Here is a 25,144-nt window from a genome sequence, read left to right as displayed (position 1 = left end):
TCAAAAATCTAAATTTATTTTTATTTTCTAAGTTAAGTAGGAAGACTACCCAATATTTTAGGGGTTACTTCAAATTAGTCCCAAATTTGTAAAGCATTTCAAATAACTACTTAACGTTCAAAAAATTAGATATTTGTTAGTTCAACGGCATTAAGTAATGACTTTATCAATATTAAGTGATGATATTTTTAGCATTAAATGATGAGGTAGACAAATAATTAAATTTGGTCTTTACTAATGCTCATCTTTGGAGCTCTAATTCTCAAATCGACTCTTTTCAACCAAGTTAAGTCGTAAACGTGCTTTGCCTAATTGTGTTGATTTAGAAATCCAAAGCTTCGTAGACAACGTGAGAATAAAACCCCGCTTTAATAATTGTCTGCATCGTCACTTAAAGCTAGTGTATCTAATAAATTTTCATTTTACAAGTCGTTAGATAGTTATTTAAAATATTTTAAAAAGTTATGATCAATTTGAAATTACCTCTAAAAATTAAGTAGCTATTCGAACTTAATCCTTATTTTTAATGACTTTCAATTAAAACTACAAAGTGTTACATGGTGGATGAACTATTTTATGGAAACAAAAAGAAAATGATTTATATTTTATTAATGAAATATTTCTAATGATTTATATTTTATTAATGAACTATTTCTAATGATTTGCAATCGTTGGCAAAGAAGCCTTGCTATGAGTCCCCCCAACCAAACGTCAAGTTTCCTTCTCATAGTTCTTTGACAAGCGCACAAACTACAAACACCAGCACCTCAGGTCTAAACAATAGTCGCCGCTCCAAAGTTTGAGATTAAACAAACCGCTCCATGGCCACAATCATGAAAGCTCACATCGCTTTCGCATCGGCAAAGTGAGAGAGCTATCACAACCAGAAACTGAAGGCTATACTCGACACACTGATAGAGCGACTACAACGAGAAACAAAGAGGGAAAACTGAGGGAGAGATCAAGACGGATTGACGCCAACCTCAACGCCAAAGGCAGTGGTTCCAAAAAGAGGATGATCCTAGGAGTAGGAAACTTTTCCCTCCGGGGTTCCAAAAAAAAAGTATCAAAATACAAAACATTCAACAAGAAAGACTGCAAGAGAACACACTCACATAGCATCAAAGCAAGATTAGAATTTCAAAAATTTCAGCAACTGGAGTAGTACTCAAAAGTACATGTGTGCCTCCATCATTGGCCAACCAGAAAAAGGTCCCACATGAGTAAAAGGTAAAAGTTAAAACAAGGTAAAAAAAAAAGCCTTAGCACAAGGTTCTGTGAGTGCCTGCCTGTACACTGAGACATTGTTCAACAAACAAGACTCCAAAATTTTAAGCTTCGTCAAGACATTCTCTGTGCCCATAAGTTGGCTTAATACCAGAGAAAATACCAAACGGTTGCGAAGTAACCCTCTCGGTTGAGGTAAATCCGAAACTGAGTAGAAGCACTCCTCTATAGTAAAAAATGAAGTCAATAGACCACCCCTGCTGTAGAGAATTGGTGTGGTTATACTCGTAGTAAGCCGGCATTAGGTTGAATGGTTAGAAATCTTGGTAGAACAAGTCTCGGTCGGATTCCTTGGAATTTTCCTCTCCGTTTGCAGTTGCTGAAGGGCTCCCGTGATTATGGTTATCATCGTAGCCGGCTGTTCGAGGTTTTCCTGGTCTTGATCTGATGTTGGTACCCATGGGGAAGGGTTCCTGTTGAGAGAGGAAAAAATAGGTCAGTCTTGGGATCCTATTTACTGAAAACCCAATTTAAGATAACTCAAAGACATTCCATCCCCTTGCACACAGAAATTGTCACTTAACTGGGGCAAACATTCTCAGAACTAGAACTTTCCTCGTACCATGAATTTTGGAAATGAAAGACACGAGTTTCAAAAAAGACGACCAATTAGATTAATGTAGTATAATAAAGGGAAATTAGAGGACTGTTCATCTCACGATATCTTACCGGGTCACCAGCATTTGGACCCTCTGTGTGGAAAAGTATGGGACGGCAGCGTTTGTCCTCGTTCATTAAGCTTGAGTTCTGGAAATGGGCAATAAGAGCAGCTTTACCCTGAATACGAGCATACGCAAGTGATGCCACCTTTTCACTGTTAAACTTCTCCCATTTTTTTCCATTGAATGCCTGTAACAGATGTGTAATCTAGTTTCAGTAGGGCTATGAAAAGGCAGAAACAAAGAAATATATCACAGATATAAAAGCATTTGTTCATAGCTCTCATGTGGTCAAACCTTATAGAACGGAACAATCTGATGAGGATCAATCATGTTGATGAACGCATATCCCACATTGCATTTGTTCTGTGAGAGGTTAAACAGACAAATTTTGGATTAGAAAAATTATAACTTCTATACCCAACAAAAGATGATATTCTAAACAATTTCCTTGCCTTGAAGTCGATTGGCAAATAAAGAAAGTCATAAATTCCTCGACACTGCTCATCAATTGCAGCAAGAAGCATCTTTGAAGTATATCTGTAACAACCGTTAATTAGTTTAGCAACATGGCAAAATCCCTACATACAACTGGATAGCAATTTTTACAAAAATGTGCAGTTTCAAGAATCCATCGTTATCACAGTACGGTAGCGGATGAGTGTAAAATACCAAATAGAAGATGCAATACATCAGAACAGTTGGGGGACAATATACATACTTGTTGGGAATGTTCTTGATCATCAACGTGGTGCGTCTGTCTTCCCCATGGAGTATACGTTCAACATCAAGCTCATATTGTCTCTTATCAGCATTGTTAGGATTTGCTTCATTTCTTCGGTGAGACAGGTTTCTAACACCACGTTCGTTTTGAGAGTCAAAAGAGGTAGGCATTGAACTCATTGAATTCCTACCAGGAAACATGTGGCCCATCTCCTGTGAAGAGCGCTGCCGGGTACTGGTAGTCATGTCCAAGAAATTTCCACCAGTAAGAGAAAAGAGGTTTTGTGAAGAAATCTCCATAGGATGCATCTGGGGACTACCAGCAAAACGTGGAAAGCCAAGAGAACCCAAGTGAAGATTAGAAGTGTCAGCAGACTCCCCTGAAAAGGCATGCTTTTCCCAAATGGAAGGGTTAACAGCTGGAGCTGATCCTACATGGAGGTGCACAGGCGATGTACCACTCAGCATATGAGGTGGTGTCCTGTGGAATCCTGGCATTTGGGGATAGCGATGCGCACTATGACCACTGATAAATGATGGTGAATTCTGCCACATCATAGGACTTGAAGGATGCTGCTGGTACGAGTTGGAGTTATTCCAAAGATAGGGATGAGCATGGACCGGGCAGCTCCCATTTCCAGGAGATCCAAAAGCTGTGTAAGAAAACAACTTGTAAACAACAAATTCACCAGAATAATGCTACGTTAAAATCCGCATTACAAGTAATATTTCTGTTAAACAGTACCTCCTCCGTTCAGTTCCACTAGGTGACCATTTGCACTGACAGTGGATCTTCGGTCTGTTCCTTCTCTCATTCTAAGTCCCAGATTGGCATTTATGATTCCGATAGCACCAGAAGTGTTGCATGGAATACCATGGGCTAAACTGTCATTATACTCAGGAAGCGAATGAGGATGTATGCCGGGAGCACTCTGATTACCAAAATTCATGTCATCCAGAGACTGTTCAGTGTCACGAAGGCTAAACTTTTTCCCTATAGATGCCAATGTCGCTGGAGCGGGAAAGGCATCTGGAACACTTGAACTCTGATGAGATAAAGCATTTTCAATAAATGCACTCACAGGTGAACGGACAGCAGAATGTAAGCCCAGGCTAGATCCATTAACCATGCAGCTTGATGTGACCATTCCAGGATGAAGCGTCGCTGTATTAAAAGAAAGGTAAGCATTGTATAACAAGATAAACACAAATTTATGCAACAGTTCATAACAAACAGATTCATACCCTTGGTGCCTGTTGATAAATTGTCAGACAAACCATTACAAAATTTGAATTCATCCCGGTCCCGCTCGGAAACTTGAGCCAAACTGCACAAGGAATGTTCTTTCTTACAAAGGAGAAAATTAAGAATTTCAAACTTAAATAAGAATACGAGATATTGTAATCAATAGTAAGAGTAGCTTATCAATACCCCCTCCTTATGCCCCCTGGACGGCTCGGTTCAAGCTTGATCTGCTTTCCTCCAATCTCACTCCTATTCAACGCATGGAGAGCAGCTTCTGCGGCTCTAACATCATAAAACTCTATGAACTTGTTATGAGGCTTGTGTGGAGTCTCACGGATCTGAAAACAAAAATAACAACCACATAAGATACAAAGTTCTTTCTTTCTCTTAGAAGCAAAGCAAGATAGGAGTGCGGAAAATCGGATGCCTTACTTCTTTAATTTCTCCATAGGATCCAAAAATTTTAGAAAGCTCGTCACTAGAAACAGAAGAATCAAGGTTGAATAAAACTAGCGTTCCTTGGTTAATATCTTTATCAGAAGGATTGTCCTGACATATTGGCAAGTATAAAAGCATGATGGAACAAAGCAACATGAGAATGTATAAAACAAGACGAGAAGAACGAGATCGCGAATCTAGCGGATACAACAAAAGTGAATAGCTAGTGATCATCATACCTTGGGTATCGAATAATGTATGTCAAGCTTCCTATGCCTCAGTGCCTTACTTTGAAGTGCTCTTAGTGCATTTTGGGCAGCCCTTATATCATAATAAGAAATCATAACAAACCCACGATGCTTGCAGGCAGTGTAAAGTGCCCGAATATCTCCATATTGCTAACAGAACAAAGTACAATTGTCAATTTAACTGGCTTGCACGGAACTCTCAAACTAAAATAAAATACATGAATAAATAATAAAAAAGTAAAACACTTGAAAAGGAGGTATAAGCACCTCAAAAAGAGCCTTCAATTCCAAATCTTCAATGTTGCTATTAATATTGCGAACAAAAAGTGTACGGGAAGGGTGTTCGCCATAAGGGTGTTCACCCGCAATTGAGCTATTATAAACCCCTTGATCATCTCCTTCCATTTCCAAGCCACCGCCGCTGCTAAAGAGATCAAAATCTTCAAATCCATCACCAATATTAGCATAAGCCTTATAACCCGGCTCATCTGTCATGCCAGAAAACAAGTCATTGTCATCTGGAAGGAGATTTCCAATTGTTTGCGCCTCAATTTCTTCAAGAGATTCAAAGGGTTCTTCCTCATGTTGGAAGGCAACGTTATCAGTAGACTGATGAGATATCAAATCATTCTTCAGTAATCGCACTGCATATTGAAAAAGAAGAAGAAAAAAAAAAAAAAAAAAAAAAAAAAGAGAGAGATGTTAAGATAATAAATATGCATATTTATGGAAAAATGTGCAGAGTAATACATCAATCAAGTTGTAGTCAGCTTAAGTCGACTCAACCACGACTTATCCCAACAACTGCAAATGTGACGACTAACATAAATAGAAGTAGCAAACAAATTAGAACATGTGTTATACATGGACAAGAAGTTTAAGAAACTTTTTGGAGCCAGATAATTCAAATGCAGAAACTTTATGCAAAATAACATTTGATGTCGAAACTTCTTAGACATAGAATTGAAGAAACAATATTGTGAGAAAGCTAAATTTTGCAGCTTCTTCTGCATGCTTTTTATGAATGAAAGAACTGCAGATTGATATATCTACCGACAAAACTAAAGAGTATGGTCAACATAAGTATCTGATTCGAGAATACAGAAAGTAACATTAACCTCATGCAACATATGGACAAGCATTTAATAGACTTCAGAAGGAAAACTTACACTTTTTGCTAAAAGTCTCGGACAAAGAGCTTGAGAACAGACTACTTTCATGCTGGGCACCAGGAATGAGAGTTTTGCCGCCAACCGAGCTATAAGGTGTTGGCTTTGCGGACAAGTCTGACCACAATTTTGGTTGGTGATCCATAGGTTTCCATGAGGCCTTGGAGATGTTGGGAATTCCTTCAACAACGCTCAGCCTTTCTGTTTGCTCCCCAGCCAGATTGGATTGTGGGGGATCCAAGTAATCCCCCGACAGTGCCCCGTTTGGTAAATACATTTTTGATGGCATTGAAGAACCCAACGTGCTGCCAGGTGTTGGTACCATTCCACTGACTCCCGCTGAAGGACAATATTTACACAGGAGATTAGGAAAAGTTATGGTTCTTACCGTAAAATAGAGTAATTCAAATTCAAAGTATGAGAATGGATCAAGGTTATAGTCTGAAATCAACAAAAATACAATTTCCATAAAACAAGTTATGGCATTCAGAACTTCTGGCAGACAAAGTACCAGAAAAGAACCACTTCGTGATCCATGGCACATTTATTTGCTTTCAATCAAAAGACTTCCAAGTTTAGAGCGTTAAACCAATTACTTTGTAAAGCAGTAAGAACTTCTGTTTTGAAGTTGGGATTTTGAGCAGCCAGTGGTCATCCATTTGACCAAAATGAAGACAACATACTTCAAAACCTTTGGATTAATTTTATCACAACTACTATTTATGTTAATTCCCTCTTATGAGGCATGATCTAACTATGTAGACACGTGTGGCAACTCAAACCTAAGCATTGAGTGAGAGACACTGGTTAGCTTAGCATCACACAACACGTCACAGCAGTTGTTAATAAGTTAGGGGCATCTGTTTGGTTGGGAAATTATTCCAACAGATAACGTGGTATAATGAAACCCAGATAACCACCGAAAACATAAGATAACCAGACACGACAAACAAGCTAATAGACTTTCTCAGGCAAGTTTCCTAACAGGATGCTCACCTTGATAATCGGGCATGGTTTTTAGCTTCTGAAATCCGACTTGTCTCTGGTGAATCAAAGTTGGCAAAGTGATATATATTAAGACAAATGGCAAAAAGGTATGATGTGCTAAAAATGAGGCAAAAATTTATGATAGAGTTAAACAGGGTAAGATGCCTAATAAACACCAGTGCGATATGTTGAATGAAACGTTGTGAAAACTTCACGAATTACGAATGGAACAACTTTCATGGTAACAAGACAAAGAATTACCTCAGAAGGAAAAGGGATTTCTTCAAAGAAGTGAGAAGAGACAGATACACCCCTTTGATCCATTATTTCAAATGGCATCGTGCAGCACTCCGAAACCAGAGAATATTACCAAACAAAACCGAAGAATATAGTAAATTTTCGAGCTTTCTCAATTGCCGAATTTGTCTATGTTACATGACTCCTTACCTGAAAATTAACAATAATTTAAAAACTAAGATTATCCTCAGATTATTACCTAACCATAAATTTCTAAAGCGAAATTGAGAATGGCATTTAGGAATTCAAAGAAAACCGAGATCAAATTACACAAAGCATGAAAATTTACTCATTAGGGTCTAAAATTTGGAAGAACTTAAGATGTTTTTTCTTTCCTTACAACCTCAGAGAGATGAAGGAAATGGGGAAAATAGTAAGAAAGTGAAAATGTTTGCTTACCTACCAACAACCAAACACAATTACCCCATTTGATTGCAGAGAAAAAGATAGGAAAACAAAATCAAAACTTAAGAATTATGTTTTCCTAAGTTCCTCAACAACCTAAAATACATCAAAATTGAAGTTTAAACCCTTGAAAAAATGGTGAAAAGGCAAAGAGCAAAAGATCAGGAAGAACATGAAAGCAGTTAGAGTTTAACCCTTGAAAGTTTTAAGAAAAATAATAAAATGGAACTCTAAGTTTCAAAATTTACACAAATTAGAGGAAATTAAACAGCAAATTATAACCCCAAAAAATGGTAAAATTCACATCAAAAATTGAAAAAATAAAGAACAAGGTCTGACCTAGTAAAACAGAAGGCTCACGAGCACAATTGTTCACCATGTCCAAAATTCAGCTCCAAAATTCAGACATAGATCATCACTTTATCACAAAAAAAACGGAAACTTGTGAAACAACAATGGATCTCAGCACCTATGCATCTGAACCCTCTTCTCCTTTTGCAGCATTGCAAGTTGTCACACTCACCACAAGATTGGAGAGAGAGAGAGAGAGTATGAGAACAAAAACCCAAAATTCTCTTCCTTTTTCTTATGTGCTTGCTTCTACCTAATCCTTTTTCCAGCCCCCAAAAAATAGAGCTTGTAGCCGGAAAAGGAAGGGAATTCCGGCGAGGGAGAGGCGTCCCGCCTGTGGGTCAGTTACTGTGGAGGAAGATAATACATAAAGAAAGCTGTTTTACGGATTTGTTTAATCCGAGAGGTCAGAGAGAGAGAGAGTTGGTTGGCTTTTGAGGATTTGAAATAAAAAAGAAGAAAAAAGGACGAGGAAGGAGGAAGAAGAAGACAAAGACAAGAGAGAGAAAGAAATGGAAGCGGGTTTCCTTGTGTGTGAGGAGAGAGAGAGGAGAGAGAGTGTATGTATTGAGGTTTTGCGGATAAAATCAAAAGAAGAACATGAAATGGAAACTGAACCGAAGACACAAAACTCAACTCAAAAGAGAGAAAACCACGAGGGGCTTTAAAACCGCTGGGGAGTGCCAGAGTGGGGTTGAGTTGTGTTGGACTGGATTGGATTGGACTGAATTGGATTGGACAAACAAAAATCACCTGTCTGTGACCCTTCTTCTTTCTCTTCTGAACCTGTTTTGAGTGTTTACCTTTCACTTTTGTGTTTTGACGTTTGTGATCCGACCCATTTTCCACTTTCACTTTTTGTTCGGGTTACTTGGTTACTACTCTTGGCTTGCTACTTGCAACCTCGGCTTCTATTTTCTTGTCTTTTCTTTTTCAATTTTAGAAAAATGGAAATTTACAATACCCCTACGGTAATCAAGAGAAAAAGAATATCTTGAGTACACACGAGTTACAACAGCTGTTACAAAGTTTGGTTTACCGAATTTGGAAAAAGAGTTTGAAACAAAACTAGGATTCCATTTAAATTATGCTCTTAAGTTACTGCGCAACGAATGTCTTTCACTAAGGTATTGAGACGCCAAGGAACCTCAAACCTAAGATTAATAACATGAATTTAGAATTTTAGAATCCTCTTCAACCTTAAGCGTCTCTAAACCTGTTTGCTAATGACAAATTTTAATCTATCAAAGAGAGTTTGTCCTAGAACATTATAAGTGTCTTTTGTATGTGCTATCGCATACACTGGTGCTACATACACATTTTGAATTGAAAAGCTCAAGGCTTATAAGGAGTGAACCATAAAAGTTAAGTTCGAAATAAGACCAGGATACGAGCATAATGATGAGATTGAGATTGCTTAAAAAGTCATGATTTTCGCACTATAAAGTTGTTAACAAATGAACCAAAACCTTACGGGATCTAACAAGTTCAGCTAACATAGCATATCTACTAAAGATTTAAGGGTGATGATTTTGAGAGTATTGTCTCACAATTTTAGCTTGCAAGAATGCCATGACCTCAAACAAAGAGTTCATCTTAATCCTCAGTGGGATAGGAATAGCTGAAGAGGTATGATTTTGTTAACATCGTGCCAACGAAGTTATTATCGAGCTTATTTAAATCTTAATAGTAGTTGGATGCAAGCTTGTTACAAAGTAATTGAATAATGGACTTATCATATAAGTTACATAATAGTCGCCGCATCTAAAATTTCCGCCGTCTCTTTACTACAAATAAACAATGAGTTGGAGTTCCGAATTGAATATGAGAGCTTACCTTATGCCATAACAAATCATATATATCATCGTTTTTTTTAAATTTCATTTTCCGACACACAAACACTATCGCTAAATTACTTCTAAAATTACTCTCAACTACCAATTAATATGATAATATTCCATTTCTTCATATATTGTCAAACTTTGAAATTCATTACTCTTATAAAGTAAATTATGAACATATAATTTAATCATTTACCATATTAATTCATTCTTAAAAAAATAACAAAAAGAAAAAAGAAAAGAAAAAAACCCTAAAAACATGCAATTGGAAAGTGGAATACTCCAAGAATTAAGAAAAGGTTTGACGAGAGAGGATCCTTGCCAGATTCTTTTTGTGCGAATTATAGGGATTCTCAAATCACATCCGTTCATCGTACATCGTGCTATTAGAAATCATCGTTCATCAGTACCTTATGAAAACTGATCGCACAATGCACAATGAACGAATATGATTGAAGGATCCCCAAGATCTTCACAAAGAGGATTCGACGAGGATCCTCTCTCAAGATTGACCACTAGGAAGAGGAAGGGTGTAGGTAGTTAAACAACATCTACATGCAAAGTATATGGATTAATTGGTTTGTTAATATTAGTTAGGAAAATTAAATTTAATTAGCTTCAAAAATCAAATATTCATAAGAAACGGTATATTCCGTTATGTTCCGTCTTCCGCTAATCGGATATAGGTCGAGGTGAGGTGTCGCGCACGAAATGTTTTGGTTTCAACTTTAAGGAACAAATACAAACTTCACCTAATAACTTGTACTGCGTATTCAATGCCTGAAAATAATATCTGAAAATTTTAAATTAAATTAAAATGTGCTAACAATTTTCTACATTTTACTCAAAGTATAACATTAGATTAGGCTCACTTGATTAAATTAAAGATTATTTTTAGTTATGCTCTCTATAACTCGATTTTAATTTTACTTTATTTTTATATAACTTAATAATCGTCACTTTACTTCTTAAACACAAAGCTCATTTCACTTTATCACTGAAACTCGACTTTCATCTTATTTTGTCTTCTAAAACTTAAAAGTCGTATACAATGCCTGAAAATATATCTGAAAAAATTAAATTAAAATTGTCTACATTATACTTAAAGAATAATATAATTTAATCTAATGTATGTTGTCTGCTTAATTAATGAAACTCTTTTTGCTAACCAAAAGAGGGTGAAAAAACTACTTAATCTTCTATCACACAAAAACAAAATGATGGGCAATAATGCAATTTCACAGGTCTAAATTTTACTGTTTTTTTATTGAAACCTCACATATAGATGATGTTAAAATACATCCAATATTAAAATTTTAAAAAACAAAAATCTTCCACTCCCCCCCCCCAACGTTCTCTCTCTTCCTCTCTGCTTCTCATTTCCTAAAAAAATGTGTTCATACACATAAAGTATGTAGGCAAATGTTAGGTTACATCATACTAACCAATCATTTACTTTCTGCATCTTTTGTCCTTTTGCTTTTGGCATTTCCTCTTTTTTTTTTTTTTTGGATATAGCTTTTATATTAATTTACACTATTAGGATAAGGATAAATGTAATGTTAGGAAACCAAATTTGTAAATCAAATGATGTGGTTGTAGATGATTGAATTATTAATTAAGTGTTGATTAACGTGCTTATTTCTTAATGGTGACACATCATAGTTCGGTTGATTAAGAGCATTTATCTTTGCGCTCAACGCCTTGTGTCTAAATTCATCTCCCCTTATTTTAACATAGATATTTTATTGCCTGTGCAAAAAAAAATTTCATTATTGAAGAGTTGAAAAGTTTAAATTTGGAATATAATATGTTAAAAGAGATATGCCCTAATCACCAGGATAATCCAGCAATTACAACTTAAACTACAGTTGAGGTTTTAAACTATACTTAATTATGGAAATTTGACAACTAATGTAAGTTCATTAAGAAAATTATTATGTGTGACATTTCATTTCACGCTTCGCGTAGTGAATATGGTCCACTATGTTTTGTAAAATGTGTTTTATCAAGTAATATTGTATTTAAAGATATAAAAACATCATATGTTTATATTATAATACATAAATTAATAACCAAAATAAGTATGATGATGAACAATTGACTAAATCAATAATTAACATGATTGGTGTACATAAGTAATAACATGTCGTGTTATTGTTAAACAAAACACAAAGGTTTTATGAAGAAAAGGATTATTAAAACTCAAATTAAGAGTCATAATTTGATGAAAATCTCATGCACGCGCAAATTAAGATGTTTACAAATCATGTTTAATTTGTATTATATTCACTAATGACTAATAAATTAAATAATTTCGTTATGCACATACACAAATCATAACCATTTCAATGTGGGTTGTGAACACTAAAATTTTGACATGATAATTTGGATGTTTAGATGTATTTTTTCTTCAATAATTTCAGACTACCAAGTAGTTGGGGGAAATGAACAGTGAAAAATAACTCTAAGAAATTGAAAATAAGAATTATTCAAAAAGGGACAAGGATCTTCTCCGGATCTTCTTTGTGGAGTTCCGGGAATTAATCAATCTTATCCGTTCATTGTATATCGTGCGGCTAGTTTTCGTTAGGTATTATTTATATTCAATTTTAAATTAAAAATAAAAAATAATTTATAACAGCATGATATACGATGAATTAACACAATTGATTGATATTCCAGATGTTCAGAAAGAAAATCGGAAAAGAATCCTATTCTTTCGAAAAGTTGTACTCCTTGATCGGTTCGCCCACCGAAAACAACCCGTTCACATGTAACCTAGACACAGAAACTATTAAAAATTGAACCTATATTTAAAAGAGCATAATGTGATTTTACACTCCAAATATCCAAATGAACTTTTTATTTTTTTTAATCAAATGATAATCAAACTTTTAATCATAATTATGCCAGCTAGTTCCATTCTCATCCAGCCAGCAAATAAAATAAAATATCTCCTTCTATTATTGTTTAAAAATTATACGAAATGTCAAATGTTAATAATGGTGCATTGTTAATTTTAATACTTAAATATTGCAAAAATGGGGCGGCTGCTAAAGTACAATTCGCAGTATTTGGTAAGATTATGAAAGCGTTTTTAGCACGGGTTGCTTGGACACCCCCGTTTTTTGTTCTTTTTTTTTATTCGTTGGTTCTCCTTCCCAATGGTGGCTGTTTGGCAACTATTTTGGTGAAGGAAGTCTCGTTTTCAGATCTAGAGCTTTCGACTTAGGCATTGTTATGGACTCACTTTTGGAGTTTGATTTTTTATTTTACTTTAGTATTGTAAATTATCTTCTAACTTGTATCACTTTGTATACTATTATTTTTAATGAAATTAGTTGCTTGAGGGAAAAATAAAATAAAATTTAACAGAACACTCTTGATACTGTTCACTTTTAACGAAAATAATATTTTTACATTAAAAATTATTTCTGATACTATTCACTTACAACACCTTTTTATTCTTTTGACTAAAACTCAAATTTTTCAAATTTTTTTTATTAATTTAAAAAAAAAAATATTGTATCGATGCCCGATGTGGATATTTTTGGGCCGACTTCATGTTCAAAGCCGAGCCGATTGAAATAGCAAGTGACTTGCTTGTCGGCGTGGGAGGGTCCGGCATGATCATTTGAATGTGCGAGGTTTTGAGGAAGTATCATATTAAACAAAGGTTACTTTATAACAAAAACGTTACTTTATTATAAATATATAATTTTCTTTACGTGAGTTATATCGATATATATTCTTCTTCTTTTTTTTTTTTTAAATGAGGGTAATCGGAAAACCTCAAACAAAACTAATTAATAATAAATTTAGATTGGAACATTCAAGATGATCTTCACAAACAAAACTAACTAAACTAGGAGAATTATCAAGTAAAAATCGCTTAAATCTAAATCAAGAATATAGTTCACTAATCTATCCACAAAATTCTTTTTCTGTAGACAAGTTGAAGATTGCATTGCCAAGATCTTAAAAGCAACTCACGACAAGCCAAAACAAGAGGACCCAAAAGATAATTATTGCCAGCAGCTTGCAACATCAAATGAATTGTGGGCGCATGGTCTGATTTTACCAATAGTTTATCAATCCATAATCTTCATGCCACCTCATAGCTAAGCAGTGAGAATCTCATATGTACCCAAATTGGCGCAAAATTCAAAAATCCATTTACCATCATAATCTCTTAAAACATCACATGCTCCACTATAATTATTATTTCCTTGTTTGCAACCATCAACGTTAAGCTTAAACCAATATGAAGGAGGAGCTTCCCAATGGAGCAAATATTCAATCTTATTGGTTTAGAGTTTAGAGTTTAAGTTCCTAAACCTTCGATATTATTTATTAAGAATTCATATTTTTTATCCGCAGACTCAATATCCTCTTTCAACTAAAGTGAAACAAATACAATTAAACAAAAGACCAATCGATTATTCAAATGTTTAATTAACTGGTTCAAAACTTGGTTATGAAACTAAGAGTTATGATCAACATTCTACTATTTGCTTAATTGTTATCTACAACTTCTTGTTTTTGGTGTTTCGTTCTTAGTTTTTTCAAAACTTTCATACTCAAATGGTTATTATGACAAGATGTTCTATGTTCAATTATCTTATATATCGATTTCATCAAAATAAAAAAAGTAAAAGCCAAAAAATTTCAAATTCTTTCTTACTTTTTTTTTTTTTTTTTTTTTCCGTATGTGTAAGCTACATCAAGTTCTTTCAAGAACACAAAAATTAAAAATTAAAACTTAAATCCCTCATTTAATCAAAATTAAGGTTCTCTCTTCCAATTCAAATCTAATTATTCATCTTTGTTGAAAATGGCCGCTTAGTACTACAGTCTAATGATATTCATCTTTATTTGTAAGTGAGAGGTCTTAGATTTGATTATTGCCAAATGCGATTTTGAACTACATTATTGCTAGCTCATTGTGAGATTAAACATACCCTCTCTTCCTTCGTGTAGATTATATCTTTTGTAAAAAAAAAAAAAAAAGAAAAAAAAAAAGTGTTATTGGCACTTCAAAAATCTCATTCTACACTCATCACAAGTGTATTTTTCTTTTCAAATATAGAAAGTTTGGAGTGTAGAAGAGATTTTTGAAGTGCCAATAACAATTCCCAAAAAAAAAAAAAAAACTTGTTGAAAAGGTTTATATGGTACAATATAAATAGGAAATTGTTATTAATATTTCAAAAATCTAATTTTACACTCCAAACTTTCTATATTTAGAAAGAAAAATACATTGACGAAGAGTGTAAAATAAAATTTTTTAAGTGCTAATAACACTTCTCTATAAATAAATAAAAGAATCAAAGTCACCATCATTGACGAATTTGGTAATCAAAATCTCAACTTCCCAAGATTAAGATTTTGAGAATATCAAGGTGTCACGTCCTTTAACCAGAGTTGGCAAGTAAACATCACAATTCGCAGATAATTTGGCCAACCTATCCGACTTGTGTGCCACATAATCATTGTCGATGATGCAATTAATAATCACTTAAAAATATTATTTGTAATTGCCACAAAAAAAAAAATGAAGTTATTTTTCGATTATCATACCACATGACTTGAAATTCTTTTAAACTTTTATTATGCATTACGAAAATAAAAACTCACGAACTTTTTCTTTATCTATATTTCGCAAATAATCTCCTTATATCAATGACAAGAAGATTTATTTTCCATACACAATTGAATACGCATGTGGCTTGTACCTTAATTAATTAAGAACATTCACTTATATGCACCTAAAGTCTCATGTTCGAATTTCACTCCATATTGTTTAAATGAATTTAATGTAGATAAAATGTTTGCCATGATAAAATTTGAATATCACTTGACTGTACGTTGAATGCGTAAGTGGCGTCCTGTTTGTACCTAACCCATTTATGGGACGGTTGTTATTTTCTTACCTTCATATGCGGAATCTTTGTACTATCTCCTTTTGGATTTTGTTATAAAATTCCAATTGACCAATTAAAAAAAAAAACTTGACTATATGTTAAATGCATAAGTGGAGTCCTATTTATACTTAAATCATTCATGGGACGGTTGTTATTTTCTCACCTTCATATAAGAAGTCTACGTACCACGTACTACGTGCTTTTGAACTTTGTTATAAAACTCATCATTGACCCAAAAGAAACTTGATTATGCGTTGAATGCATAAGCAAAGTCCCGTTTGTACTTACCGAATTTATGAGGTGGTTGTTATTTCCTTACTTTCATATGCGAAGCCCTTGTACTATGCCTTTTTTGACTTTGTTATAAAAATTCCCATTAACAAAAAAAAATGGACTAAACTTAATTTTATATTGTACAAGGAAATATTGTATAATAAAAGAATGACAAAAGAAGTAAAAATAAAGTGGGAGAATGGAGCAAAAATGATTTTGTAACGTTCCACATTTATTTTAAAATACTATTATTCTTAATTTCTTCCCCGAACATCCAATAGGCGATAGCTTCAACAACCAAAATTAATTAATTAACTAGGTGTCAACGGATGACACGTGGATAACATCTTAACAAGCAGCCACAAATCCAAGATGGAGTTGGATGGGTCCCGCAGTGGGGGACACATGCTGAATGGTCCATGTGAAAATAATGTACACCAAAATCCATATCCGCACAAATCGAACAATAAAAGGACGACAATCACCATCAGGATTGTTCAGTGATTAGAACGAATTTCAGGATCCTTTTTCAAGTAGTATATTTTGGATTAAATGCCTCTGTGAGTTTTTTTTTATCTTTAAAAAGGTAAACTGTCGTGATCAAGTCACCAGCTGATCTTTCTTCTATTTTTTTTTTTAAACAAATAATATTATCTACATTAAGACAGAGAAGGTATTATGAAGCTAGTAATAATATGGTTTAAATTCAACTTTACCAATATTCATTTCCCAAGCCTAGAGTTACCAAACATGGGTGAGACAACTTTTTATTCCCCAACTCTCTTTCCCGCATACGAAACGCAACCTTAGAATGTAAAAGAAACACAATGGAATGCTTACTTATTTGGTACGAAGATGATGAGGAAGGTGCATGGGTACGAGGGCCGCATGAGATTTACAACTCTCTTATCTTCATTTTTTAGGTATGTCATACTCGAAACCAATGGAATTGACATACTTTTTCTTTTATTTGATTGACATACTTTTTTGTTTTAAAAAATATCATCGATGAATTTAATTTAAACAAGTTTATAGCGTTAGCATCGAACATTTCACATTAACTTAATTGTTAACTAATCTTGTGTCAAGTAATGTTAAATTTTAATATGTTAATCTCGTATTCATTGTGTCATGTCGAAAACTACCGCCCTGTTTGATAGAAGCTACTAACGAAAAAGAGGAGTAATTCTTTTATTAATTATCCTTTAGGGTTAAAAGTTCGTGCTTGATTATTAACTTATGATCTAATTTGAACTTGTACAAATGGTTAGGCAATTCCGGTTCGATTTTAAAGGCCAATCAAAGAGTTGGCTTGAAAATCTAATCGAATTTGTTCATTAATTAATTTACTGCTCATTGTTTTATAAAGTAAAGTAAAAATAATCGGTTTTGCAGCTTCTGACAAGTTTCCGGCAAACGGAGAAACTAGAAGTAAAACGGTTAAAGATCAAAGGTTCACGTGGTATGGGTGGCTTCGTGAAAGTGACACCCTAATCGGTATTATTTACGGCAACCAAAGCAAAACTGAAAAACATCGTAATAAATTAATAATAATAAATAAAAATTGATAATACATCCATCATTTTTACTACAGGTACTGTTCTTCACTATTAGGTGAGAGGTCTTATATTTGATTTTTGTCAAAGGCGAATTTGAACCACATTATTGCTAGCTCATTGTGAGGCTAAACCTAAACTCATCCATTTCCCTTAGTATACATAATATCGTTTATTAAAAAAAATGTGTTTATTAAATTGGAATCGGAGGGAAGAGGAACCTGGATAAACATGATTATGTTTCCACCTAGTCCAATACAACCAGACTTGCCCCTTCCGAATTTTGATTGCGTCAAATTTCAAGGCTACACTACTTTTCGTTTTGCTTGAGTTGGTAAATGAAGGAATAATTACGAATGGGAATGACTCTCATTCCACTCATTCCTTTTCTGCATATGTAAACACGCACTAAAGATCATCTTTAGAAATATCAATTATTTTGGAGATTGCTTTTGTTACATCTCACATTGTTTAAGGGAGTGGATCCTTTAAACCTTATATGTATATTCCTATGTCTACCTAGCACGAAGCCTTTTGGGAGCTCACTGGCTTCGGGTTCCATTGGAACTTCGAAGTTAAGCGAGTTCGCGCGAGAGCAATTCCAGGATAGGTGACCCATTGGGAAGTTCTCGTGTGAGTTTCCAGAAATAAAATCGTGAGGGCGTGGTCGGGGCCCAAAACAGACAATATCGTGCTGCAGTGGAGTCGAGCTTGTGATGTGGTGAGGCTCCGGGCTGGGATGTGACAATTTGGTATTAAAACCAATCCCTGGTCGGATGTATGCCGACGAGGACATCGGGCCCCTAAGAGGGTGAATTGTTACATCCCACATCGCAGAGTGGATCATCTAAGCCTTATATGTATATTATCATCTCTACCTAGTACGAGGCCTTTTGGGAGCTCACTGGCTTCGAGTTCCATCGGAACTCCAAAGTTAAGCAAGTTCGCGTGAGAGCAATCCCAGGATGGTGACCCACTTTGAAGTTTTCGTGTGAGTTCCCAAAAACAAAACTGCGAGGGCGTGGTCGAGGCCCAAAGCAGAGAATATCGTGCTACGGTAAAGTCGAGACCGGAATATGGTGGGGGTCTGGGCCTGGATGTGACAGTTTTACCTCCAAATATATCAAACAAATCGACGATTATAGTTATAAGTAGTATCCTCATAATAAACCGTGAATAAGTTCATATGAAATAATATCTGAATCGAATGTATTTAAAATGATCTTTAGAGATAATAAAGACAGTAAACTATTTAGATTATAACGTATGTACGGTCTAATTCACAATGTCGCGTTACTCATGAAAAATGAGAGAAGTATTCTCCGTAGAAAAGTCAGGAAATAAAAGCAAAAAAGAGAATAATAGAGGAACACGTGGCAGGCCAAAGCTGTTTCTTGTACGTACAAACAAAGTTATAGGATAATTAAGCATGGGCTTCCATACTCGAGGCTACTTATTTCTTCTCTTTTGTTTTAGGACCACGCAGCTGCTTGTGGCTATTTTGTGTGGCTACAGTTCACAAAATGTGAAAATCAACAAGTGCTTTTGAATTTTGGGTGCTTTTCTGCAAAAGCACTTATAATCTTTGGAGTGAACATTTGATTACGTGATGTAGATAGAGAGGTCTTTGGAGAAAAACAATTCGGGGATGTTTTGACTATTTTGCACGTTCATGACTCTCTCCCTTTGAATAATGCATTTGCTTTCATTTTTCTTAATTAAATTGATGAATGGTCATTCTTGTGCATATGTCACATTGCCAATGACAATTTAATTTGTCCAATTTGAATGAAATAATTGATGTATACATGTTTTTTTGTGAAGAAAAACAAAAACAAAAATCTTAAATAGGATACTTCGAATACAATGACCGATGTAAGGGGATGACCAGTCCCGAATATGTTTTTTTGATTGACTGGTATCTGATATTGGGCATTACGAGACCCCGTTTAAGAAGCGGCACGCAAGGAAATTCAGGATCTTTTTTCAAGTAGTATATTTTGGGTTAAATGCCTCTGTGAGTTTTTTTTATCTCTAAAAAGGTAAACTGCCGTGACCAAGCCACCAGCTGGTCCTTCTTCTTCTTCTTTTTTTTTTTTTTTTTTTTTAACAAATAATATTATCTACACTAAAACGGAGAAGGTTGAATTTAACTTCATAATGAGCTAGTAATAATATGGTTTAAATTCGTCTTTACCAATATTCATTTCCCAAGCCTAGAGTTACCAAACATGGCTGAGACAACTTTTTCATTCCCCAACTCTCTTTCCCGCATACGAAACGCAACCTTAGAATGTAAAAGCAACACAATGGAATGCTTACTTATTTGGTACGAAGATGATGAGGAAGGTGCATGGGTACGAGGGCCGTATGAGATTTACAACTCTCTTATCTTCATTTTTCAGGTATGTCATACTCGAAACCAATGGAATTGACATACTTTTTCTTTTATTTGATTGACATACTTTTTTGTTTTAAAAAATATCATCGATGAATTTAATTTAAACAAGTTTATAGCGTTAGCATCGAACATTTCACATTAACTTAATTGTTAACTAATCTTGTGTCAAGTAATGTTAAATTTTAATCTGTAAATCTTGTATTCATTGTGTCATGTCGAAAACTACTACCCTGTTTGATAGAAACTACTAACGAAAAAGAGAAGTAATTCTTTTATTAATTATCCTTTAGGGTTAAAAGCTCGTGCTTGATTATTAACTTATGATCTAATTTGAACTTGTACAAATGGTTAGGCAGAATTTGGGCAATTCGGGTTCGATTTTAAAGGCCAACAAAGAGTTGGCTTGAAAATCTAATCGAATTTCTTAATTAATTAATTTACTGCTCATTGTTTTATAAAGTAAAATAAAAATAATCGGTTTTGCAGCTTCTGACAAGTTTCCAGCAAACGGAGAAACTAGAAGTAAAACGGTTAAAGGTCAAAGGTTCACGTGGTATGGGTGGCTTCGTGAAAATCGTGAGGGCATGGTCGGGGCCCAACAATATCGTGTTGCGGTGGAGTCGAGCTTGTGATGTGGTGAGGCCCCGGGCTGGGATGTGACAATTTGGTATCAGAGCCAATCCTTGGTCGGATGTGTGCCGACGAGGACGTCGAGCCCCTAAGGGGGTGAATTGTTACATCCCACATCGCCTAAGGGAGTGGATCATCTAAGCCTTATATGTATATTCCCATCTCTACCTTGCACGACGCATTTTGGGAGCTCACTGGCTTCGGGTTCCATTGGAACTCCAAAGTTAAGCGAGTTCACGCGAGAGCAATCCCATGATGGGTGACCTATTGGGAAGTTCTCATGTGAGTTTCTAGAAACAAAATCATGAGGGCGTGGTCGGGGCCCAAAGCGAACAATATCGTGATGCGGTGGAGTCGAGCTTATGATGTGATAAGGCCCCGGGCTGGGATGTGACAATTTAGTATCAGAGACAATCCCTGGTCGGATGTGTGCAGACGAGGACGTCGAGCCCCTAAGGGGGTGAATTGTTACATCCCACATCGCCTAAGGGAGTGGATCATCTAAGCCTTATATGTATATTCCCATCTCTACCAAGCACGAGGCATTTTGGGAGCTAACTGGCTTCGAGTTCGCGCGAGAGCAATCTCAGGATGGGTGACCCACTGGGAAGTTCTCGTGTGAGTTCCCAGAAACAAAACTGCAAGGGCGTGGTCGGGGCCCAAAGCAGAGAATATCGTGCTACGGTGGAGTCGAGACAGGAATATGGTGGGAGCCCGGGTCAGGATGTGACAGTTTTGCCTCCAAATATATCAAACAAATCGACGATTATAGTTATAAGTAGTATCCTCATAATAAACCGTGAATAAGTTCATGTGAAACAATATCTGAATCGAATGTATTTAAAATGATCTTTGGAGATAATAAAGACAGTAAACTATTTAGATTATAAAATATGTACGGTCTAATTCACAATGTCGCGTTACCCATGAAAAATGAGAGAAGTATTCTCCGTAGAAAAGTCAGGAAATAAAAGCAAAAAAGAGAATAATAGAGGAACACGTGGCAGGCCAAAGCTGTTTCTTGTACGTACCAACAAAGTCATAGGATAATTAAGCATGGGCTTCCATACTCGAGGCTACTTATTTCTTCTCTTTTGTTTTAGGACCACGCAGCTGCTTGTGGCTATTTTGTGTGGCTACAGTTCACAAAATGTGAAAATCCACAAGTGCTTTTGAATTTTGGGTGCTTTTCTGCAAAAGCACTTATAATCTTTGGAGTGAACATTTGATTACGTGATGTAGATAGAGAGGTCTTTGGAGAAAAACAATTCGGGGATGTTTTGACTATTTTGCACGTTCATGACTCTCTCCCTTTGAATAATGCATTTGCTTTCATTTTTCTTAATTAAATTGATGAATGGTCATTCTTGTGCATATGTCACATTGCCAAAGACAATTTAATTTGTCCAATTTGAATGAAATAATTGATGTATACATGTTTTTTTGTGAAGAAAAACAAAAACAAAAATTTTAAACAGGATACTTCGAATACAATGATCGATGTAAGGGGATGACCAGTCCCGAATATGCTTTTTTGATTGACTGGTATCTGATATTGGGCATTATGAGACCCCGTTTAAGAAGCGGCGCGCAAGGAAGTCTCACTACAATTGACATATAGCCCTAAGCTAAGTCAGGGGCACTTCTAATTTATTTGTTTGCTCATAGATTGCACGATTATTTGCTATGCAAAAATATCTTTCAAGATTAAGCAATAAGGGAATTTGAATTTCATTGTGATTACTCAATTTAAAACTTATTATCAAGCCAACTACTTAGCGTTATCGACTTTGAATTTTCTTATCAATATATCTTTTTCAATGCGATACTCTAACATATTCAAATTTATAAGAAGGGAATCTAAATTCGGGAGCAAGATGAAAGATACGTGTCATTGTCAACTGACCCACATGCATTGCAATTTCATACGGTACCTCATGTAAGTTGTAACACTTTAAACCTCGGTCACATGACTAATTATTGCTAGACATATATTGTATAAAAAGACGAAGAAAAATTTTCTTGAAATAATTAGGAAGGACATGTTCGAGAAAAAGTGGAACCATATAAATAAATTTTGATGAAGAGGTAGGGTTTAGGATTATTCAATGTGACCAGAAATTCATTACTTAGACAAATGGCATCCAAAGATAAGAGAAGATAAAACTAACAATAATAGATAAATTTTTATGATGCAGATAAATAGTTATTGCGACGATGTATACATGTCAATAAAATTCTCAACTAACAAGTACGACTAACATCTTTTACACATTTGTATGAAACAACATATTCATCGATACTACTACAACACGACGTCCCGATCTAATAATACATTATCATATACAATTCCTTGACATACAAAAATACATTCTTAAAGTTGAATGTTACGATAACAGTAAATCCGTCGTGCATTGCACAGGGAGTCTTGAAGTGCAAGGAGCAGGAGTAAATTCCACACGCGTGCATTTATATTACTGTTCATTTATGGGTTTCTGCGGCACTAGTTATTATTAGTGAATCCGATTCCTAAAGGAATCCTGAGCCTGAGATTGCGACTAATGATTGTTATTGCATTGCAGCGCAAAATACGTCCACCAATCAGCCACCAATAAAATTAAAGATAATTAAATAATTATATTTATTATTTATTCTTCTTCTGCAAAAGTAAATATGTATATACTTTGCAGGTTTCCAGAATCCGGATGAAGAAACTATACATTAAAAAGGCGCGTGCTTCTGCTGCAAGAGACACAGATGGGACAACTGGAACCACAAAAGCACCCTTTTTATTTTTATATAATTTAATTTAATTTTTTTATTTTGATTTAATTTAATTTTTTACTTGGCCACAGGTTTTAAGAATTCCTGACCGATAACTGACTACTTTTTTGTTTCGAAAATATCTCTGGTCCTTTTTTACTATAAAATTAAAAGAATTTTAACGAAAAATTTTTAGTACGGTTCATTTTAACGAAATTTTTTTGATACTGTTTATTTTAACAAAAAATCATATTTTTACACTAAAAATCAATTCTGATACTATTCACTCTACCATTTATTTTACCTTTATCGTTAAAATTTAAAAATTTTAAACTATTTTCATTAATTTTCTTTAAAATTAAATCCTTGAACGTGACAAAAAAAAGTAACCCAATTTCATCACCCTTCTTCAACAACTACAAAAACTTTGCATCTTATAACATGAAACAACATTAGCATCACTACTGGAACGTTCTGATTTAATAATATAAGTAATGTATACGTTTTTCTCCGTATTTTATTACATTATTAAATTGAAACATCACGTAACAACTAATTCGTTTTATATAAATTGCACTCTAAAAATTAAAACAAGTCTAAAATATAAACACAAGGTTAAAATCTTTCCCCTTTCATACTATTCATTCAACTAACCAACTCTTATGATTTTGATCCAAGAGATTTACTTTTGCGTACAAGAAATGTATATATAACGTTTCTTACAGTAACTGTTCTTGTGAGTCGCAATCGTCACGTAGAACAAATATTGTAAATTTGTAAGTAGATGGAGTGCCCGCCCTTTTGTAGGCAACAACCTTTCCTGGTAGTTAGCCTAAGTATGCCTAACTAGGCAATGTCCGTGCCCGCAACAAAATTGAAAATCGGTTAAGTGGGGACATTTGCATATGATTAATACTCACATTAAATAAAATTCCCTTTATTTGGAAAAAAACAAGAAGATAAAAGATAAAATTCTCTTTTGGACCATCTCCAACCCTCGGAGATAAAAGCTTGAAAATTTAAGCCATCAATTTTAAGCCAAAAGTCAGAAACTGTTTTTCTTTTTTTCCAACCCTTATGCCTTAATATTTTAGCCCGTAATGATTAAATAATGATTTTAGCCTAATTTTTTGTTTTCAGTAACTTTTTTTTTAAAGTAAAATTTATGTAGATTATCTTAAATTTATTTTTATGAACATTTTAATCTAAAAATATTTAAATTCTAATAAGTAATTAAAAATCATACAAATACATAAGTATTTATAAAGTTTTAAGTTAAAATTGATTTAAATAATTTTCTTAAATTATTTTAGGCGTTAGATTTAATTTTGGGCTGTCAAATCTTTTTTTTTACTATTAAATTTGATCTCATTTTATCATCGCCTTTCGATTATAAGAAAAAAAAAACGTTTGAAATTGGCCACGCCCCATTTCTAGTCGACACGAATAAACACTAATATTGGCTTAAATCTTAGGGAGAATCTAGCCTAAAGATATATTTTCTCCCCACGACTTATTTTAGTCATGCTTAAAGATGGTTTGGGGTGGGATGGGTGTTAAAGCTTATATTTTAAGCTTTATCCAATGGGTTGAAAATGGTCTTAGTGGGTGGAATGATTTGTTTTCCATTAGGCCAGTGGAAAAGTACCCAAATTCAGATTGGGCTGTCCCACTATAAGCCAAACTTGGGCCAAGTCTGGGTCATACCAAGGGTCAACTAATGACTCATTTGGGAGTGTTTATGTAGAAATGATTTTACCAAATTAGGAGCAAAAGTGCTTTTATTATAAATATGGTAAAAATAGAAAATTTGAAAATCAAAGTGTTTCCTAAAAATTATTTGAAAGCACCAGATATGTGCTTTTCGAGAAAGTCTCTCTATGACTTATAAGCACTTTTTAAGTTTTTCTCCCAATGCAGCCCGAAATGTTCTCACAAACACT

At 34.6% G+C, this 25,144-nt stretch overlaps 1 protein-coding gene across 3 annotated transcripts; it reads right to left on the bottom strand.

The window, feature by feature from the left end:
* Positions 1-1,116: 1,116 nt before the first annotated feature.
* On the bottom strand, positions 1,117-8,603 carry ML1 (MEI2-like protein 1). Of its 3 annotated transcripts, XM_088683638.1 has the most exons (16): positions 7,820-8,449; positions 7,019-7,204; positions 6,767-6,812; positions 5,771-6,109; positions 4,869-5,245; positions 4,593-4,751; positions 4,348-4,464; positions 4,102-4,253; positions 3,915-3,997; positions 3,415-3,834; positions 2,668-3,322; positions 2,402-2,486; positions 2,244-2,312; positions 1,957-2,136; positions 1,812-1,831; positions 1,117-1,700 (listed from the first exon to the last, which is right to left on the bottom strand). In XM_088683638.1, exons 2-15 carry the CDS (start codon positions 7,094-7,096, stop codon positions 1,826-1,828), a joined length of 2,766 nt encoding a protein of 921 aa, XP_088539764.1. In that variant the 5' UTR covers positions 7,097-7,204; positions 7,820-8,449; the 3' UTR covers positions 1,117-1,700; positions 1,812-1,825. The 3 variants fall into 3 exon arrangements, with proteins under 3 accessions (XP_088539764.1, XP_068307760.2, XP_068307759.2); XM_068451659.2 differs by lacking the exon at positions 1,812-1,831 and having other exon boundaries at positions 7,799-8,603; XM_068451658.2 differs by lacking the exon at positions 1,812-1,831 and having other exon boundaries at positions 7,820-8,600.
* Between the last annotated feature and the right edge of the window lie 16,541 nt (positions 8,604-25,144).

This window comes from Pyrus communis, chromosome 14, assembly GCF_041283825.1.
Source record: "Pyrus communis isolate YQ-2024b chromosome 14, ASM4128382v1, whole genome shotgun sequence".
Classification (NCBI taxonomy): domain Eukaryota; kingdom Viridiplantae; phylum Streptophyta; class Magnoliopsida; order Rosales; family Rosaceae; genus Pyrus; species Pyrus communis.
Note: the sequence above shows the minus strand (reverse complement) of the source record. Positions and strands in the feature narration are given on the sequence as shown.

Excerpts from the sequence above, each read along its gene's own strand:
- ML1 (XM_068451659.2), bottom strand. The coding sequence starts at position 7,096 with ATGCCATTTGAAATAATGGATCAAAGGGGTGTATCTGTCTCTTCTCAC. Across the intron at positions 6,110-6,766 it reads AACCATGCCCGATTATCAAG|CGGGAGTCAGTGGAATGGTA; the intron begins GTGAGCATCCTG and ends ATTGTCCTTCAG. Across the intron at positions 3,998-4,101 it reads CCAGGGGGCATAAGGAGGGG|TTTGGCTCAAGTTTCCGAGC; the intron begins GTATTGATAAGC and ends TTCCTTGTGCAG.